This window comes from Odontesthes bonariensis, chromosome 23 (genome assembly GCF_027942865.1).
Source record: "Odontesthes bonariensis isolate fOdoBon6 chromosome 23, fOdoBon6.hap1, whole genome shotgun sequence".
NCBI lineage: Eukaryota > Metazoa > Chordata > Actinopteri > Atheriniformes > Atherinopsidae > Odontesthes > Odontesthes bonariensis.
Window position 1 is genome coordinate 11790242 of NC_134528.1, and position 16047 is coordinate 11806288.

At 41.7% G+C, this 16047-nt stretch overlaps 1 protein-coding gene across 5 annotated transcripts; it reads right to left on the minus strand.

Annotated features, from left to right (window-relative positions):
* Nucleotides 1-87: 87 nt before the first annotated feature.
* Nucleotides 88-15745, minus strand: fbxo11b (F-box protein 11b). 5 transcript variants are annotated; one of them, XM_075457994.1, is made up of 22 exons: nt 15412-15745; nt 14129-14292; nt 13846-13906; nt 13529-13670; nt 13290-13419; nt 11020-11103; nt 10730-10862; nt 10472-10578; nt 9813-9924; nt 7662-7768; nt 7435-7572; nt 7122-7339; nt 6860-7040; nt 6584-6706; nt 5477-5562; nt 5255-5331; nt 5024-5167; nt 3203-3313; nt 3003-3110; nt 2811-2919; nt 1725-1823; nt 88-1488 (listed from the first exon to the last, which is right to left on the minus strand). In XM_075457994.1, exons 1-22 carry the CDS (start codon nt 15497-15499, stop codon nt 1359-1361), a joined length of 2652 nt encoding a protein of 883 aa, XP_075314109.1. In that variant the 5' UTR covers nt 15500-15745; the 3' UTR covers nt 88-1358. The 5 variants fall into 5 exon arrangements, with proteins under 5 accessions (XP_075314109.1, XP_075314108.1, XP_075314107.1 ...); XM_075457993.1 differs by having other exon boundaries at nt 13529-13673; XM_075457992.1 differs by having other exon boundaries at nt 13825-13906.
* Nucleotides 15746-16047: the final 302 nt, after the last annotated feature.

A 16047-nucleotide genomic window follows, 5' to 3' on the forward strand; every position in this document is an offset into this window, starting at 1 on the left:
CTTTGAGCTGCATTTCCTTTCAGAACAAGAAGCACTTACGTAAGGACTTGAATTTCATCGTATCAAGGGAACTCAAAAACAGACATCTTTGATCTAATAAAGTTTTATTTTCTTAGAAATGGCCAGTTTCCTGTTTTCTTTTTTTTTGTCTTTCTAAGAAAGTATACCCCTTTTTGAATTCCAACTAGCATCTACATAATGGTTATTGAATACTTCACAATATATTAAGTCTAGATGTTATGGTACATGCATACGATTCAGGCTGCATGAAGAGCCACAGTCACCACGATACACAGGGGAGGGGGCGGGTGAGGACAGCGGGAGGACTGCAGACCGACTCTTCAGTTCCAGTTCAAAAGGAGCTTGGACGCCTCCTACCGAAACCCTCTCCACAAAACACTGACTGCATCAACTTATAAACACACACACTCATGCGCACACGCACGCAGAACTTGCACTGTACACAACACATTTACACGCACCTCTTTATACAAGTGTGGAGCTTCTCCACCTGCCATTTAAACTAACACACAGGAGAGGGTTTTTAGTGTTTAAATGACTCTCTTTCACAGAAAGAATTTCACCACTGGGACGTTTGAGTTTCTGCAGGTTGACGGGGTGAGGGACGCTAACCAAAGAAAAAAAAAATAATAATTATAATATATAATAAAATAAAAGACATTCAAATACAGTCAGCTTTTTGCTTGGAAATACAAAACTACATGAGAAAGCATTGAAATAAAATCCATTGATCGGAACATATATATATGTATATATATATATATATATATTTTTTTTTAAAAAAAAGCCCAAGTGCTCCATCACACACACACAATCTTGCTTTTTATGCACACACAGAGCAACATCCACCCATCCGTTGCCTAGTCACAACTGCCAAGACAGCCAATCGGGATGGTGGCTGTGAGGAAGCAGGAAGTCTTTGACAGCAGTTCTTGAGAACAAGAAGAATAAGAGGGCCAGGAGCTGAGGATTAACCGGGAGGAGTTCACACTCAAAGTGCCACCAGCTGACCTTGACAGCCCCTCAGCACAACCCTCCTCTTCCCATCTTCTTTGTTTACGGACTGCAGTTAGAAATACTCCAGTGAGGAATCTCTTGTGGCTGTTCTGTCAGTCTACCCTCAGCTCCACTGCGCCCTCTGGTGCAGCGTGTCCGGCTGAAGCCACTTCCTCTGCAGCTTCTTCCACCTTGATCCCGCCCCGAGAGCGCTGCAATCAGAGTCTCTTTGGGTCCTTATGGATGCAAGTGGATGTGTGTATGTGACTGTTTGCGTGTGGCTGTGTGCAATGTAATGTGTTTGTATGCTAATGTGAGGCTGTTGACTTGACCAGACACCTTCAGTTATGTTGCAGCGTGTTGGACTCGATGGGCGGCGCAGAGTCATACAGAGTGTCCGTGTCATGTGTGGGCTCTCCGGCCAGAGTGCACGGGTTGGACAACGTTCCTGCTCCGCAGTCACAGAAAAACCTGGTGCAAAAAGTTTCAAATTCAGATAATTAACCACCCGTGCAGTATAAAAACTCCCATTTCGTCTTCTTTAAACAGGTTAAAGCAATCACTTTATATTTGAAAGAGAGATGACGGAAAAACTACCAACCCGATAAAGCATACATATCAAATATTTACAGAAACGAAGACTGACTTTTTCAAATACGAAATGACAATAATTAGAAAGGGATAAGTGTCCGTAAGAAGAAGCTTACCGATCATGCCGTATAAACTCTACATCATGTCCTTGGTGGCATTTTTTAATGCAGTTAACACAGATGGCGTTCCTATCTGTTGTGTTACAGGTGTGACATCTAGAGACAAAAGGAGATTCGTTTTCATGAAAATTGGGAAATAAATTAAACATAAAAAGAGATAAAAATGTTCAGCCACAGAAACAGAATTCTCAAAAATAGTAGTAGATCACCCATTCCTTTGTGATCCGAGTGCAAAATCAGTTTAACCGTTTTATTTATATTAATCTTTTGATAAAGTACTTAACCGTATGGTCTACAAATGGAAATCATTTAAAATGTCATTCACAATTTTCTAAAGCTCAAGTAAACATCTTCAAATCAGTCAAGTCCTTGGGTACCCGATATTCAAGGCAATATAAAAATATCCAAGCAATGAATGCTCACAAGTGAATGATAGATCTACACAATGAGTTATTTATTTTTTCACCCAATGACTATGAAAATGATTACAGCTTTACTTTGTGCCAACTAAAGACGAATCTACGATTCCATGTTTGTATCGCTTTTAGATTACACAGAAAGTTTATTGGAATTCAACCAAAATAAGCTACCGAGGTGTCCTTGTATTCATCTCTCAAACAAGCAAAGAGTGTATTACCCCTCAGTGACTGAAGCAATGTACAAGCTGGAATCTAACTGGTTGGAAGGATAAACAACGAACAGACAAGAAGCACAGGCAATGCCTGCAATGAAAATTTGAAATGATTTCCGACACTTTAATTCACTCCACTACAAAGAAGTTCCAGTCCACTATAAATTATGTTGGGGGCAAAGAAAAAAAGCCAAACAGCAGCAAAAAAACCCAAAACAAAACAAAATTTAACAAAAGTCACCTCTATTTCAGTCTGTCCACATATAAACATCAGTCCAAATTTGGACATGGGTAGTGAAGTGAAGTGAAATTTATTTATATAGCACTTTTCAGCAACAAGGCGATCCAAAGTGCTTAGATGTAGGTAGATGTGTCCAACAGTTTGACGGGAAAAGTATCCGACTATGCGGTAACACAGTGGGGACTTGAAGGGTTTTTGTATTGAAGCTTACCTGTAGAAGTCATGCATGGGGTAACTGGTGTAGCTGGAGATCTTGTAGAGACACTGTCCTCTGCTCACTGCCTTCTCAATGGCATCCTGATTATTCTGAATCTTGTTATCTGAAAGTACAAATAGAAAATGAATCCGGCAATAGAGCAGACATGCAAAGACCAGAGTGGTCCAACATCGAACAGCCACTTACCTTTCATAGTAACGTTGACTCCAGAGGCCAGAAACAGACCCCCAAAGCGATTGTTGAAGATCTGGTTGCCCTCCAGTGTTGCGGTGGCATGGTTAGTGATTTCAATACCTAAACGAATAAAGGAAAGATACGCCTAACATAAGCAAAAAGCAGATAAACGGAGACGATATCAGTACTAATCAAGAGTTTGTCAAGCTAACCTGCTGCAAAGCCATCAAAAATGCGGTTCTTGCGGAGTATTGGATGGCTGTTGGTGCTGATGAGCACACCGGCCTGAGCATTCCTGAAGATGTCGTTCTCTTCCAGCAGACCTACAGAGAATACCATTTCACAATTAGCTATACACCACCAGGAGCAACACCACAAGACACAAACATCAAGGTAAAACCGCTTTATTTCTGATGGTTAAAAAGAAAGCTCAGTATAGTCCAGGTTAAAGATTTCAAATGATAAGAATGGACTCCTTACCATGACCTTATCCTGAAAGAATTCCCCAAAGTAAATCTAACTGCTGCATAAATTAGCAACCGAAAAAAAAACCCTAAACAAATGACAAGGCATCTGTCTTACATTCACTTATCAAATGTTTTTATCCAAAGCATCTTAGAGAGGCAGATACTGAAAGGGTGTATATGTTGGGTTTGTTAAATAGACTGAGGAAGTTTTAACATTCCAACTAAAAGACGACCACCTTTGTTCCTGAACCACAGCTGCCCCCTTACCTCCAACTGTATCTTAGCCGCTTCAGGGTAGAGTTTATAAAAATAAATGAAAGGAAACGGAAACTCATTCAAAGAAGAAAGCTCATTGACCAGAAGAACTTACATGGATACATTGGATACGCAGGCTGAAAACCCATCTCTTTAGGAAACACTACCCTGATCCTCCCTCTTAGGACATCACCCGTTTCGTCCTAGCTCATTACGCACTTATTTGTTTCCTAAATTGTCTTTACATTTGTCTCGGTATCTAACTTACCGCACTTACTCTAGCACTAGTTATGCTCTTAGCTGTTTGGTTTTGGAAGGAAATGCACTTATGATTTCTTGTGACCTGAAGTTCTTTTGCCTACTGATGTGGAACACACTTATTGTAAGTCGTTTCGGATAAAAGCGTCTGCAAAATGACCGTAATGTAATTTAATGATACATAAGCGATTGATTTTGCATTATAGAGATAACTGACACACAGTTTATGATTCGTCTGAGCTATGAGAGCCAGATCACTGTGTGATTTCACCGTTCTCCTTCAGCCACTTAGTAGATATGGATTTATGCTGTGAGATCTTTTTTTACTCAGCAACTGGCAAGCGATTTCATATCAACGGTGTGCTGCATCATTCATTAAGTCTTAGGTGCCCTGTCTGTTGAACATGACGGAGAAGTTAAGTCTACAAAAGAGGAGATAGCGGAGCGCGTGATGGCACATGCATGAGGATTCAAGCCCTTGCACAACATGAAGGCCCATCCAATAAAACAAAGAATTAACATTCATTCAACATCCAGTTACTTTGTAATCAGTTTGGTCTCGTTTTAAATTCTTCTACTACTTCTTTACAATTATTCCTCTATCAGCACATACTGTCAACAGATTCTGTTCAGCACCTTTAATTAAGTCAACTCAACTGAGGAGCGACTGAGCTTTAAGAGTCACGCTTAAGGAGAGTTAAGGCTCTAGCATGGTTGCCGCGTCTGCTACCGCGAGCGATGTTGATGACGTCACGGTTTCGTACAGGTGCCCATACAAACGCACATCCTGACTGAGCCTGGTCTCAAATTGGTCCATCCAGTTTGTTGTTCTCGGTGCAGCCAAGTTACAAAAATCGACTGGTGCACGACAACGCGCTGCGCCGTCTTTTCAAGGTAAGCGACATGCCTGAAACGTCATTTTGACGTCACGGGCCGCCACCGCCGTGAGCGACGCGTGGACTATAATTCCGCCTTCACGGTGTTGCTTGCAACTGAGCCGAGTTCTTCTGACAATTAGCCTTGCTGGAGATGTAACGCATTATGTTTAAGTACCTCGGCCTCCGTTGAAGATGCAGATGCCTCCATCTCTTCCGTCATGGATCTTATTTCTTCTCAGCGTGGGGTTGCTGTCTGTTTTGATCCACACCCCGGCCATGGCATTGTCAAAGATCTCATTGTCCTCAATGAAGCCCAAACCTGTAACATGTTAAATCATCATTCGACAAAAAGGTAATTACTCGTTATATACACCAAACAAATAGAAGGACATAGTTAATTACACACCCGAGTTGTAGACCAAAATGCCTCCATTCTGGCCTCCCCATATCTTGTTGCGCCTTATCTTTGGGTTACTCCCCGTCCTGTGAAAATTCAAAGTGATCATGTGAGTTTACAAAGGAAACTGAATTCAGCTGATGCGAAAGCTTTTACGTAGAATAATCTGCATTAAAATGGCCCACGCAATCAGTATGCTCAGTGAATACAACTGACGGGGGTAATCGTTACCTTATTTGTACACCCGAGTACATGTGATTGTAGATGTCGTTATCTTCCAACACACCATGCCCATTGTCATAGAAATATACGCCAACCTGAAGAAGGAGAGAAGAACCGATAAGCAGGAAGTTACATGATAGTAAAATAAAGGGAACTCTATTTGGACATTTTGAGCTAATTTCTGTGGAGAGGTCTGTCTAATGCTGCCTTGAGAATATGAGCACAATCCAAATTTAAGGGCAAGCAGTTTAACCCCACAGATGTGGTCAGTGACTTAACTGCAGTATGTTTACCGAGTGGCAGAGAGTACGAGATAGTCCAGAGATGTTAAAAGCGTCTTTCACAGAGTGATGAAAAACATAAAAAACAAAACTCCCAGTACATCCAACGTCTTTCAATTATACTTTGATACCACCACAAGCAGAATGCAGCTCTGTCAAAAACACTAAGCTGATCTGAAAAACATAAATATTTTCATGGAATCAACATTTGGAATAACCAAATTACCGCCATCTATGGCATGTAATGGTCTTACCAGCAATAGACAGCAGTCAGCTTGAGGAAGCAGGAGGATGCACGAGTGAAACTAACCGCTGCTCAAATAACAGACAAGAGAAATCTAAAACAACTCCAACCTCAAACGTTGCATAGTGGTTTGCGCAAACACTATACTGTGGATTTTAACACCGTGTCACTTTTGAATCAGACAGTTATTTACCTTGAATCTAAATGACCTCATCTGAAGAACATCCATGTTATTGATCAGCTGAGTAAGACAGAAACCGTCTCAAACTTGCTGAAAAGCTCATTGCCGAGCATTACTTTTGCGAGGATCAAAGAGATGGTGCATGTTTGCGCTTTTCCAGGATGTTCAAATAAAGTATTTGGAATTAGGCCAATAATAAGGTCAGTCTGCTGCGAGTTTGAGTTGTTTTAGAGGGTGAAAATGTCTCATCTCGGTTATGCCTGGTTCTGAGTAACAGTTAGGTTAGCTTGCTCTGCATCCCACTTCCTTCTCCAAGCTGAAAGCACTGTCTACTGAAAGCTGACTGCCGTTCATTTTACAGTTTTAAGATTATTTCAGACTTTACAGATGAAATGATTTTTCCATTTTACCTGTTTGCCACTGTGGATGCGGTTCTTGCGGAGCACAGGGGTGCTGCCGGTGGTCACCCAGACTCCGGCGAGCGTGTTGCTGTAAACCTCATTCTCTTCGATCACTCCCTGGCCTTTCTCATGCTGAAACACAAGCAGGGTCAGTTGTAAGAAAACCTTCAATGAGGAGAGCTTTAATCTAAAACTGAAACATTATCTGCATTTGCGGTTGTATTCCAAACTAAACTTCATATATTCTTATCTGCCTGCTGCTTCTTAAATGAGGAGTGCATTTACCACATAGATGCCCCCATGCTGTCCATCATGGATTTTATTGTGCCGTACAATGGGGCAGCTGTTGGTTCGGATCTGGATTCCAGCCAAGGCGTTACCATAGATGTCATTACTCTCTATCAGACCTCGCCCATCTCCAAATATGTACACTCCTCCTTGGTTACCGTTGTAAATAGCGTTTCCCCTGAATTTAAAGGGAAAGAGGTCAAACGTGTTGATATAAACTCTTCATAATGACTACAGATGCTGTCCTCTGCGTTCTTACCGTATCGTTGGGTCACTGTTGGACGTGATCCACACACCAGCAAAATTATTGGCATAGATTTTGTTCTCTATAAACTGGCCTCGCCCTTTCTCATGGACGTAGATGCCTCCCGTTTGGCCGTGGTGGATCTCGCAGCGCACCACCGTGGGGTTGGCGTATGCCTTTACCTCAAAGCCTGCTATGCGATTTCTATGGATATTACAGTTCTCAAAGTAACCCTGAAATACAAAAAAAAAAAAAAAAGATTAATTTAAGGCGTTTGTGAGGTTTAATCCAGCCAAATGTTAGACAAGACACAGCTGACTGTATTTACCATGCCGTGATCAAATGTGAACACTCCAACATCTCGTCCGTGGTGAATGTGGTTACGTCTAATGATGGGATTACCATGGTTTTTCACCCAAATTCCCGCTAGCGCATTGTTGCTTATTTCATTGTCCTCATAAATTCCCTGGAACAAACATCAGCAGTGAGAAGTTAAGTTTTAGGGAATATTTGTGAGTGCATGTTTGTGCACTTATGGCAATAAAGAATGCTTACCTGTGCGTGGTCGGTAATGTACAGCCCTACGTTCTCACAGTCGCTGATGTTGCAGTGTTTGATGGTTGGACAGGCTCCCTGTCCACTTACACACACAGCTGAACCCACTAAACACAAAACACAGAGGGGTCACACAAGAATAGGCTTGCCAATACTCACCTGTAAGAAAATTAGAAAGGAAGCAAGCTTATCCTCACATTTGCAAAGCTAAAACTAATTCCTTTAAATCTTAATAAACAAGACAGTCTTTAATCTTGTCAACACTTACATTTGTGAAAAAAAGTTTAACATCCATCAAAATGTCTTCACTAAATACTCATAAAATGTAGACAAACACTATCCGACTAAATTAATAACTGCTGGGTTAAGATCTGAAATCTGGATTTGTTATTCTAAAACATGAATTTTCTCATTAAACAATGAGAAAATGTGTTTGGAGTCAGTGCCTGGTTGCGTCACCAAAGCTTCAGTTCATACACTGCTGACATTTCTGTTAAATTGCGTGCGTTGCATGTTTTTTTTTTTTTAGACCATTCTTAATCAGCGTTTTACTTATGATGGAAAGAGATTTTAGCACAATGTAAAGACTTCTGCCTGAAGTTGTGCTGTATTTTTTCACCCCCCCCAATCTCTCTCTTAGGGTTGCACAGTACCGTTTCTGTAGCAACAGTTCTGAATTTTTCTCCATTTGCAGACAGTTTGTCTTGATAAACACAGAGGCCTCAGAAATGCTTTGGTAGCCTTTTTAAGCTTTTTTTTTAAGACACATGGAAGATATTCTCATGGGTAGCCTGAATTCTTCAGAAAAAAAATTGTGCCAATTCAAACACAAAGTATTCACTATATTTTGCACAGACAAGCCAGAAAACTAAGCAAAATACGTAGCTAAAAAGGAATCCGGACAGCTCATCTGTGAAATAGCTCAACTGATGAGGTCCCTCCAATAGTCAAAAACTATACTTAAAGCTGCAGTCTGCAACTCTTTTTCAAGCATAATGCCTGGAACTGTCCGGGGATTCTGAAAGTAGTACATTAAATACCCCAATACAAAAAAAAAAAAAAAAAAAGAGTTATCTAGGTCCCCTATATGTTCCGCTAGGTCCCTCCAAAGCCAGCAGGTTTGTTTACAAAATTGCAGACCGGACCGGTAAAAGGTAACCAATCAGGTTACAAGCTGGGCTCTGCTGCCTGTCAATCACCGATTGTGCACGCGCGATACAAGGTAGGCTCGTCCCCACGCTTATTTATCTGGACTATTGAACTTCATTACGGGCTTGTCTACTTACTGTGTCTTCCATGATCGCAAATGACAGGTGAGTTGATGAATGAGGAGTCGTGTAAGCGCATCTGGCGTGCACGTCTACGTGCACAAGTTCTCATGTGTTTTGATGGGGCGGGACAGGAAGTTGAATAACTTTTTATTTTTCGGTTAAAAAATAAGCATTTCTTGCATTTTGCGACTACGGAGGTCACCGTTTTCAACTTCAAGCGTTCTGATAGATCATGTAAACTCTTAAAATGCCAAAAATTAGGACTTTACGTATGACAACAACAAATCCTGCAGACTGCAGCTTTAACGAAAAGGAGCATCATAGTAATAAAGGAATCTTTATTAGGAATATAAATACTTTACAGCATATTAATCAATTGTAAGACATACAGCTCACTAATTGTAAATGTCAAATGACATTTTGTGGGACATGACCTTAAGACTACAAATATAAACAGGCTTTTCTCATCACCAAGACTGAGAGAAACTGAGCAACAATACATGAGGAACTGATTTATAAACACTAGGAGCCAACAGGCCAATTTTCCTCCTCACAAATTGATAAACGTGACCTCCCACATTCACAGCAGTTGCCAAAACGAAAGACTGAAAAAGTTTTTGGTGCTTTTGTTTTCAGTCCAATGTCAAAAGTAGCCTCTGACAAAGTAAACTCATTTTACTGTTATACAGATATTAGGGTTCAAACGGGGGGAAATGTGACTCAACACGGAGTAAACATAAAAACAAGCAGCCAATGTTATGTAAAAATTACATAAGTGCCCTCCAGTAAATGCTACTTTTGCCAAGATTGAGTTTGAGGTGCTAACAAGGAACATAATGAACCATATCCTCACCCTGAAAGCAGAGTGTTGTGTTGTTACCTGTGCATGTGGAGCGGATGATGCAGTGGTCGATGTTAGGGCTGCAGTTGACTGTGATCTCCAGACAGTGGTGGGCGTTATGGTGCTGCGCTGACTTATCATCAGGATTAAACTGAGGACAGAAGAGCAACTCAGGTCAGACAGTGGATACGATTACTGACAACACTTCTGTCCACCCACCACATCCACAATGGACTCCTCTTATGGAAGCATTAGCGCCACTAATACTTTTGAAGCTTATAAAAGGATATAATGAGTTATAATGATGAAGTGGGATGGTGACACAAAAATAATCAAAGGAGGACCAAACGAACACCCTTTTGTTAGAACAAAGATTTTACGTAAATAAAAATAATCCTGGAGCTGCACTCTCTCAAACAAAACTGGTACAAGAGCCTTAATTTGTTACGGATGATTGGGCACTTAATATCAAACAACTTAATCAAACTAGTATGTTTGATGTAATTGCAGCCATTTAATTTTTTCCCCCACTTTTCACAATCTGTAAAACATTATCTGAGATCTTGAACATGGTGTAGCTGGCACTGAATCATTAAGAAACAAGAGACGAGGCCAAACTTTAGGACCAAAAAAAAAAAAAACATTTGACATACAGCAATTCTTTACATCTGTTTGAGAACAGCAAGAAATAGGTTTACCTTGATGGTCATGTATCCCACATATGCATCTTCTGAGCCCTCCATGAAGACAAACGTTGAGTCTCTAGTATTTTCTATCACCACTTTGTCTGCTACTTTACCAGGAGCTGAGGGGAAAGCAGAGACCTTTCATTAAAACCCTCACACATAGAGACATACACACAGCTGAGTGTGTGTCCCTTTCTTAGAAGAGATATTGATTGAATGCAGGATAGGCATCACATCTTCAGCACTTCTCAATGAAGTGAACATACTTACCTGCACCAATCATGGTGATGGGGGACTCTATATAAATCCACTCATCTGTATAGATGCCAGAATGAACAAAAATAAGCCCATCGAAGTGGGCCTCCTGTACCCCACCCAGAGCATCTTCAATGGTGTCATAATACTGCAGGAGAAAGGCACAAGCACTTTCAGGCGGAGCGAATATACACTTACAATTCAGAGGACAGTTTGACATAGCAAGACGATGCCTAAATAAGCTGTGAAATGCAAAAATATCAGGACTGAAGGGTTTTCTCTTCAACTGCAGGGTTTTAACTTACCAGCATGTTCTCCCTGCCTTTGTATCTGCCAGGGTTACTGTAGAAATGCTCAGCAAAGCCTGGCTTTACATGTGCACCTTTGTACTGAAACAAAGAAAAAGCCCATATCAGTGCACGTTGCTGCTGGTTCACATGGTCTTTATTTAACCAAGCCATCAGTCTTTCTGATTCAGTACCGCAAAAAAGTTGAACACATAGTTAAAATTTCTTAAGATGCTAAAGTTAAGCTTTTTATTAGACACTTGAAGGTATTATTTGTTACCCAAGAGTTACCCACAAACAAAACCCTCCAACAGTGCTGCATTGCATATGTAAAGGTCAAATAACCAAGAAGACTTTTGAAATGCAGAGTTGCTCCTTTTCTGGTTCCCATCCTTTGCGCTACCTTGCTATCCAGCAGAATTATCTGAAGACCTCATGCAACCATCAAACCAGCAACAACAGAACATATGAACAGCAGCCGCGGCTATTCAGAGACAACACGGGAAGCCGGACAGCCTCTCCCATTCTCTGGCGAAATTGCTACATCTTCAATGTTAAATTGATGATAAAACAGTCATTCACAAAACACAAGATATGCCCAATACTGCATTTACTTTCATAACTACAACATGTTGTCCTGTAGCTTAATGAAGTGATTTGTTCTGAAATCGCCACCGTTCACTGAGGAAATCATGTTATGAAGCCGCCACTAACAGCCAGGCTTCCGAGCCGAGGGCTGCCCGGCTTCAGGAGGGGGCGGGAGAGTCAAGTTTTTTTCTACAATTCTAGGTCATCATTGGCTAAACCGACAAAAACTCATCACTTCCGAGGCTGCTTGGCGTCTATGGGGGTAGATTAGATGTGGGCGTGTCAATATGAGGGGCTGTGTCGTGATGATTTGAGTTGGTGTTTGTCCATCATGAGAGATTTTGTGGCAGCCGAATTTTTAAGCGGGGAGAAGCACGCTGGAACTTCAGTCCCAAAGCGGATACGAAAGAGACTGGTTGTCAGTGAAAGTGCTGTCGGAGTTTCACTCATTTCCCATCGTTTCCATTTCCATCCTCACACACATACACTTTTGTAAATATTACACTGTAAATAAGAAACACATCCTTGTTGTTTAGAAGTTTTGTCAATCATATTCCTGTTGTGCATTTGTTTGTCATGTTAGCTAGTAGTTTTGTCACAATGGCGGCTATGCTCCATCGAACTCTAAGTATTCATTATGACAGGGAAAAATGCTCCACAGATTCTGATCCAGCCACAGATCCAGCCATTTACAGGCTTTAGATTTCTATCATACTTGATTTTGGCCTTGCTGTGTGAATTTTCAAAGTCTATACCTTCTTTCTGTGTATTTGCTGGGCATACTAGACACAGCTATGTTATAACTAATTCTTTTTAACTTTGCCATCTTCTGCTTTGGGATGGCACGAGCCACTACAACCCTGAACGCGTAATATGGGCTTCCCCTGTTTTAAAAGTCAGCAGTCGCCACTGATGAACAGGTACCAAAATGATCAAAATTGATTGTGTTTTGCAATGAACGTAATGATATACTGCACTCTTAAATGCCTCAACAGCGCAATCATAAATAGCTTATGGCAAAAAAGTGACCATAGTGACTAAAAAAAAAAAAAAAAAAAAAAGTTATTAATGAACGACTGCATTCACAGCTTGGTCTTCGCCTTCAATTTTTCCTTTTGCTTTCTAATTAATAATGCAAACATGCTTGCCAATAATCAACCTGAGGCAACCCAACTCCACATTTACAAAGTGACCCAAAAAAAAAGTCTTTAAATCAATTTGATCATTGTATCAAAAATACAATTCTGTACAGCCTTGCAGAGATTATGTAAGAGCTGCTTTTTGAGGAAGAGGTAAACTGAACACAGGCACTTTGACTCAATGTTACTTGACACGAAAAATGTAAAATTAAGGCTCAAAGGAGACTTAATAGTCGCATGTCATAATATATGTACATATGACAAAAGCTGTCAAAGATAAATACAGTAGCTTAGTTAAGGACGTCTATCCACATTAATATCAAGTGATACTTGTGCTACCATTTCTCCCTGTGCAATCTTCGACCTTTATACAATCAACATGCTTACACTACTTTGCTTTCCATGTGTTCGATGTGTGCAAAAATTGTTCTAACTTTCCCATTTTGACTTCGAGTGGGATATATTTTAATTGCCAAGCCGTATCATGATGTAAATCGTCTGTGTGTTGAATACATAATTAAGAAAACAAAGAAATAATTTCAGTAATGGAGACTAACTTACCAGCTGCTGGAAGCTCTCCTTCCAGGGATTTGGGTGTTCGTGCTCCTCGGGGCTGACCTGGAAGAACCTGCCTGGCTCAGGATGCATCATGGGACGAGTATACTCAAACACCTCCATGTATAGCCGTTTCCTAGAATATCCACAAAAAAAAAAAAAAAAAAAAAAGACATACAGAATAAGTTTCAGCTGTACATCCTATAACAATGTAAAACAGTCTTCATGTCTTTAGCTGCACCCACCATAGGATGGGGTCATTTGCTAGCTGGCTGAATCTCTTGCAGACACAAGCTGCTTGGCAAAGGTCCTGCTCCAGTAAGTAGGAGAAAATCTTCAAAACAACCTCATCTGGAAGCTTCTGCTGCAGATATTGTTCTGCTGGGGCTGCTAAAAATACACAAATACACAGAACATCAGCCTTCAGAAAAAAAATAAATCTGGTCACTGCAAGCACACAGAACTACTAATAGCCAACTCAAAAATTAAACTACAAAAAGCAATCCCTTTGCTTATCTAGCGACAGAGCTTTAACACACACCTGGCAGGTCGTGGCTCTTACCGGACACTCGTGCCCGCTTGGCTCGATGGCCAAAGGCCTCTGTTGATGAAGTGGAAGCTCCCTGAAAAAGAGGGCAAGTAGGATATAAATTTCAAGCCAAGATCTAAGCGTTAAGTAATTAAGAGGGCAACACAACACTCTGCCAAAATATTATTGTTGCTTTGGAGAAGGATAAAACAAATCAGCAATACTCTCTCAATCCATCACATCTGCATTCTCCAGCCTGTAGACACAAAGTGCAGTCAAATGCCACATAAAATGCAAGTCAGAGCTACAATCTAACCTCCATTGGGCCCTTGCTGGGGCAGGCAGAGGCAGTAGCAGAGGCAGCAGCGGTTCTCTTGGGAAGCAGGGTCTTGCGTCGAAGCTGATAGGGACTGTTCTGAGCACCTGGGCCGGACTCCTCAATAGCCATTTCTGCTGCGGCTGCTGCAGGAGCCTCCTCATCTAAACAGAGAAAGGATGTCATATGCACACACCACATACCAAACATGCACTCATATGAACAAAGATGCAATATAGAGGAAGGTCATGCAACCAGAATAAAGACGCATTTCTTTAATAAGCAAAATCATCACATTTTTTTGCATCAATATTTTCAGATAATGCAGCACACATTACGGACATTGGGTTTTTACATCAAGCTCGCATGCTGTGTGCCAACTGCGCAGACCACAGTGAGGGGAATAGTCGGTAAGGCAGACAAAGGTTGGTTGATAGATAAAGGAAGATGCGCTCCCTGCAGCCGAAGTGCCTTTTTGTTTCATATTTAGTTGATCCCAACAGATACCAGACACTACACATTTGCCTCCAGATCGGGCAGAACCAAACTCATCTTTGTGGCGCTGTCAAATAAGGGGCCGCCGATGAAGTCGATGAGACGTGCAGCTAATGGCTAGAAACTGAACTGCGTAGCTGGCAAATCCGCGGTGTGTGTAAACAAATCAAGCAACGGCTAACAGGCGCCGACAATAAAGACGAGCGTATTTGTTCAATCTGATAACAAACATTAGCTTCACACAACACACCCAGGCACACGGAGAATTGAGCTAAAATCAGTATCATCTATCACAGCTGATCTATGTGGCCTCTCGAATCTGGGAGCAACTAGCTAGCATTGCCCCAAATCGCTGCTAATGTTTTTGTTAACGTTACACCCCAAAAAAATGGCAGATTTACACCCTCAGAAACGGCTGTGACAGCTGGGTATGCTGCAGCCGAGTAAACACGAACCTTAACATTAGAGGTTGTAAAGTCGATCCTTTTGCCTCTAGCTGAGGAATATGAGCCACATAGGATGTCCGTGTAGCTGCATACGCATTACGTTGAGCGAAGACAACCCCCAACCGCCTCCTAACCTGGTGAGCTAGCTAGCCCCGATCACTCAAGCCAAACAAAGCGCGGCCTGGCCTGAGCCACAGAGCAAAAAGCCTCGGGTTTTCCTGCTAAACCCGCAGTCTCTGGTACGGCTGAACAAGCCAGCAGCAAATACAAGGGTCGTGCAAAGAATGATGTCACCTAATACAGGTTAGTCTTAAACCATTGGCAGACCGTGGCCTAGCTTACCTCTGTCCCCGTTGTTACGTTCGGGTTGTACCGGGCGCGGCCTCGACACTCGCCTGGGTCTCCTGTTGGTGGCTCTGACGGAGTTCATCTGGGGAGTTGGTTGTCGAAAAATAGACCGCTATCCTCGACCGCCCGCTGCCAAATTTAGCTCTCGGCCCAAAATGCCACCCGGACAGTCTTTTTCCCAGATACCCCCAAACAATCGCGATCAAAAACACAATGGTATTTGGAGAGTAATTGCGTTTTTCTTCTCCGTGGTGTCACAGCTCCCCTAGTTTCACTGCTCGGTGCCAGCTCCGTCTCTGTCTGTAACAGGAGGAGCCATTAACCCACACGGGAAACAATCGCGAGAAAAAAGAACAGAATGTCGTTTCGACCAATCGTATTTTGCGTTTTATAATTTCCTCTTACAGCGGCCAATCAGAGGATACGTGTCAGACTAGTTAACAAACCAATGTGTTAGGGTTGGTCAAGCCGCGATTTGATCATTGCACGGAATAGGCATCAAAGGGCTCTCTGGTCATCAATTAATGTACAGTTTGCCACTCAAGCTCCCTTTGCAAGAGGTGCATATATGGGTAAAGGCCTATGTATGCATGTATAAATGTGATCTAATATATTTCCTCCCTGATAACA

Coding starts and splice junctions, on each gene's coding strand:
- fbxo11b (XM_075457991.1), bottom strand. CDS start 15,499: ATGAACTCCGTCAGAGCCACCAACAGGAGACCCAGGCGAGTGTCGAGG. Junction 9,925..10,471: donor TGGGATACATGACCATCAAG/GTAAACCTATTT, acceptor TTCTGTCCTCAG/TTTAATCCTGATGATAAGTC. Junction 1,489..1,724: donor GAGTTTATACGGCATGATCG/GTAAGCTTCTTC, acceptor TTTTTGCACCAG/GTTTTTCTGTGACTGCGGAG.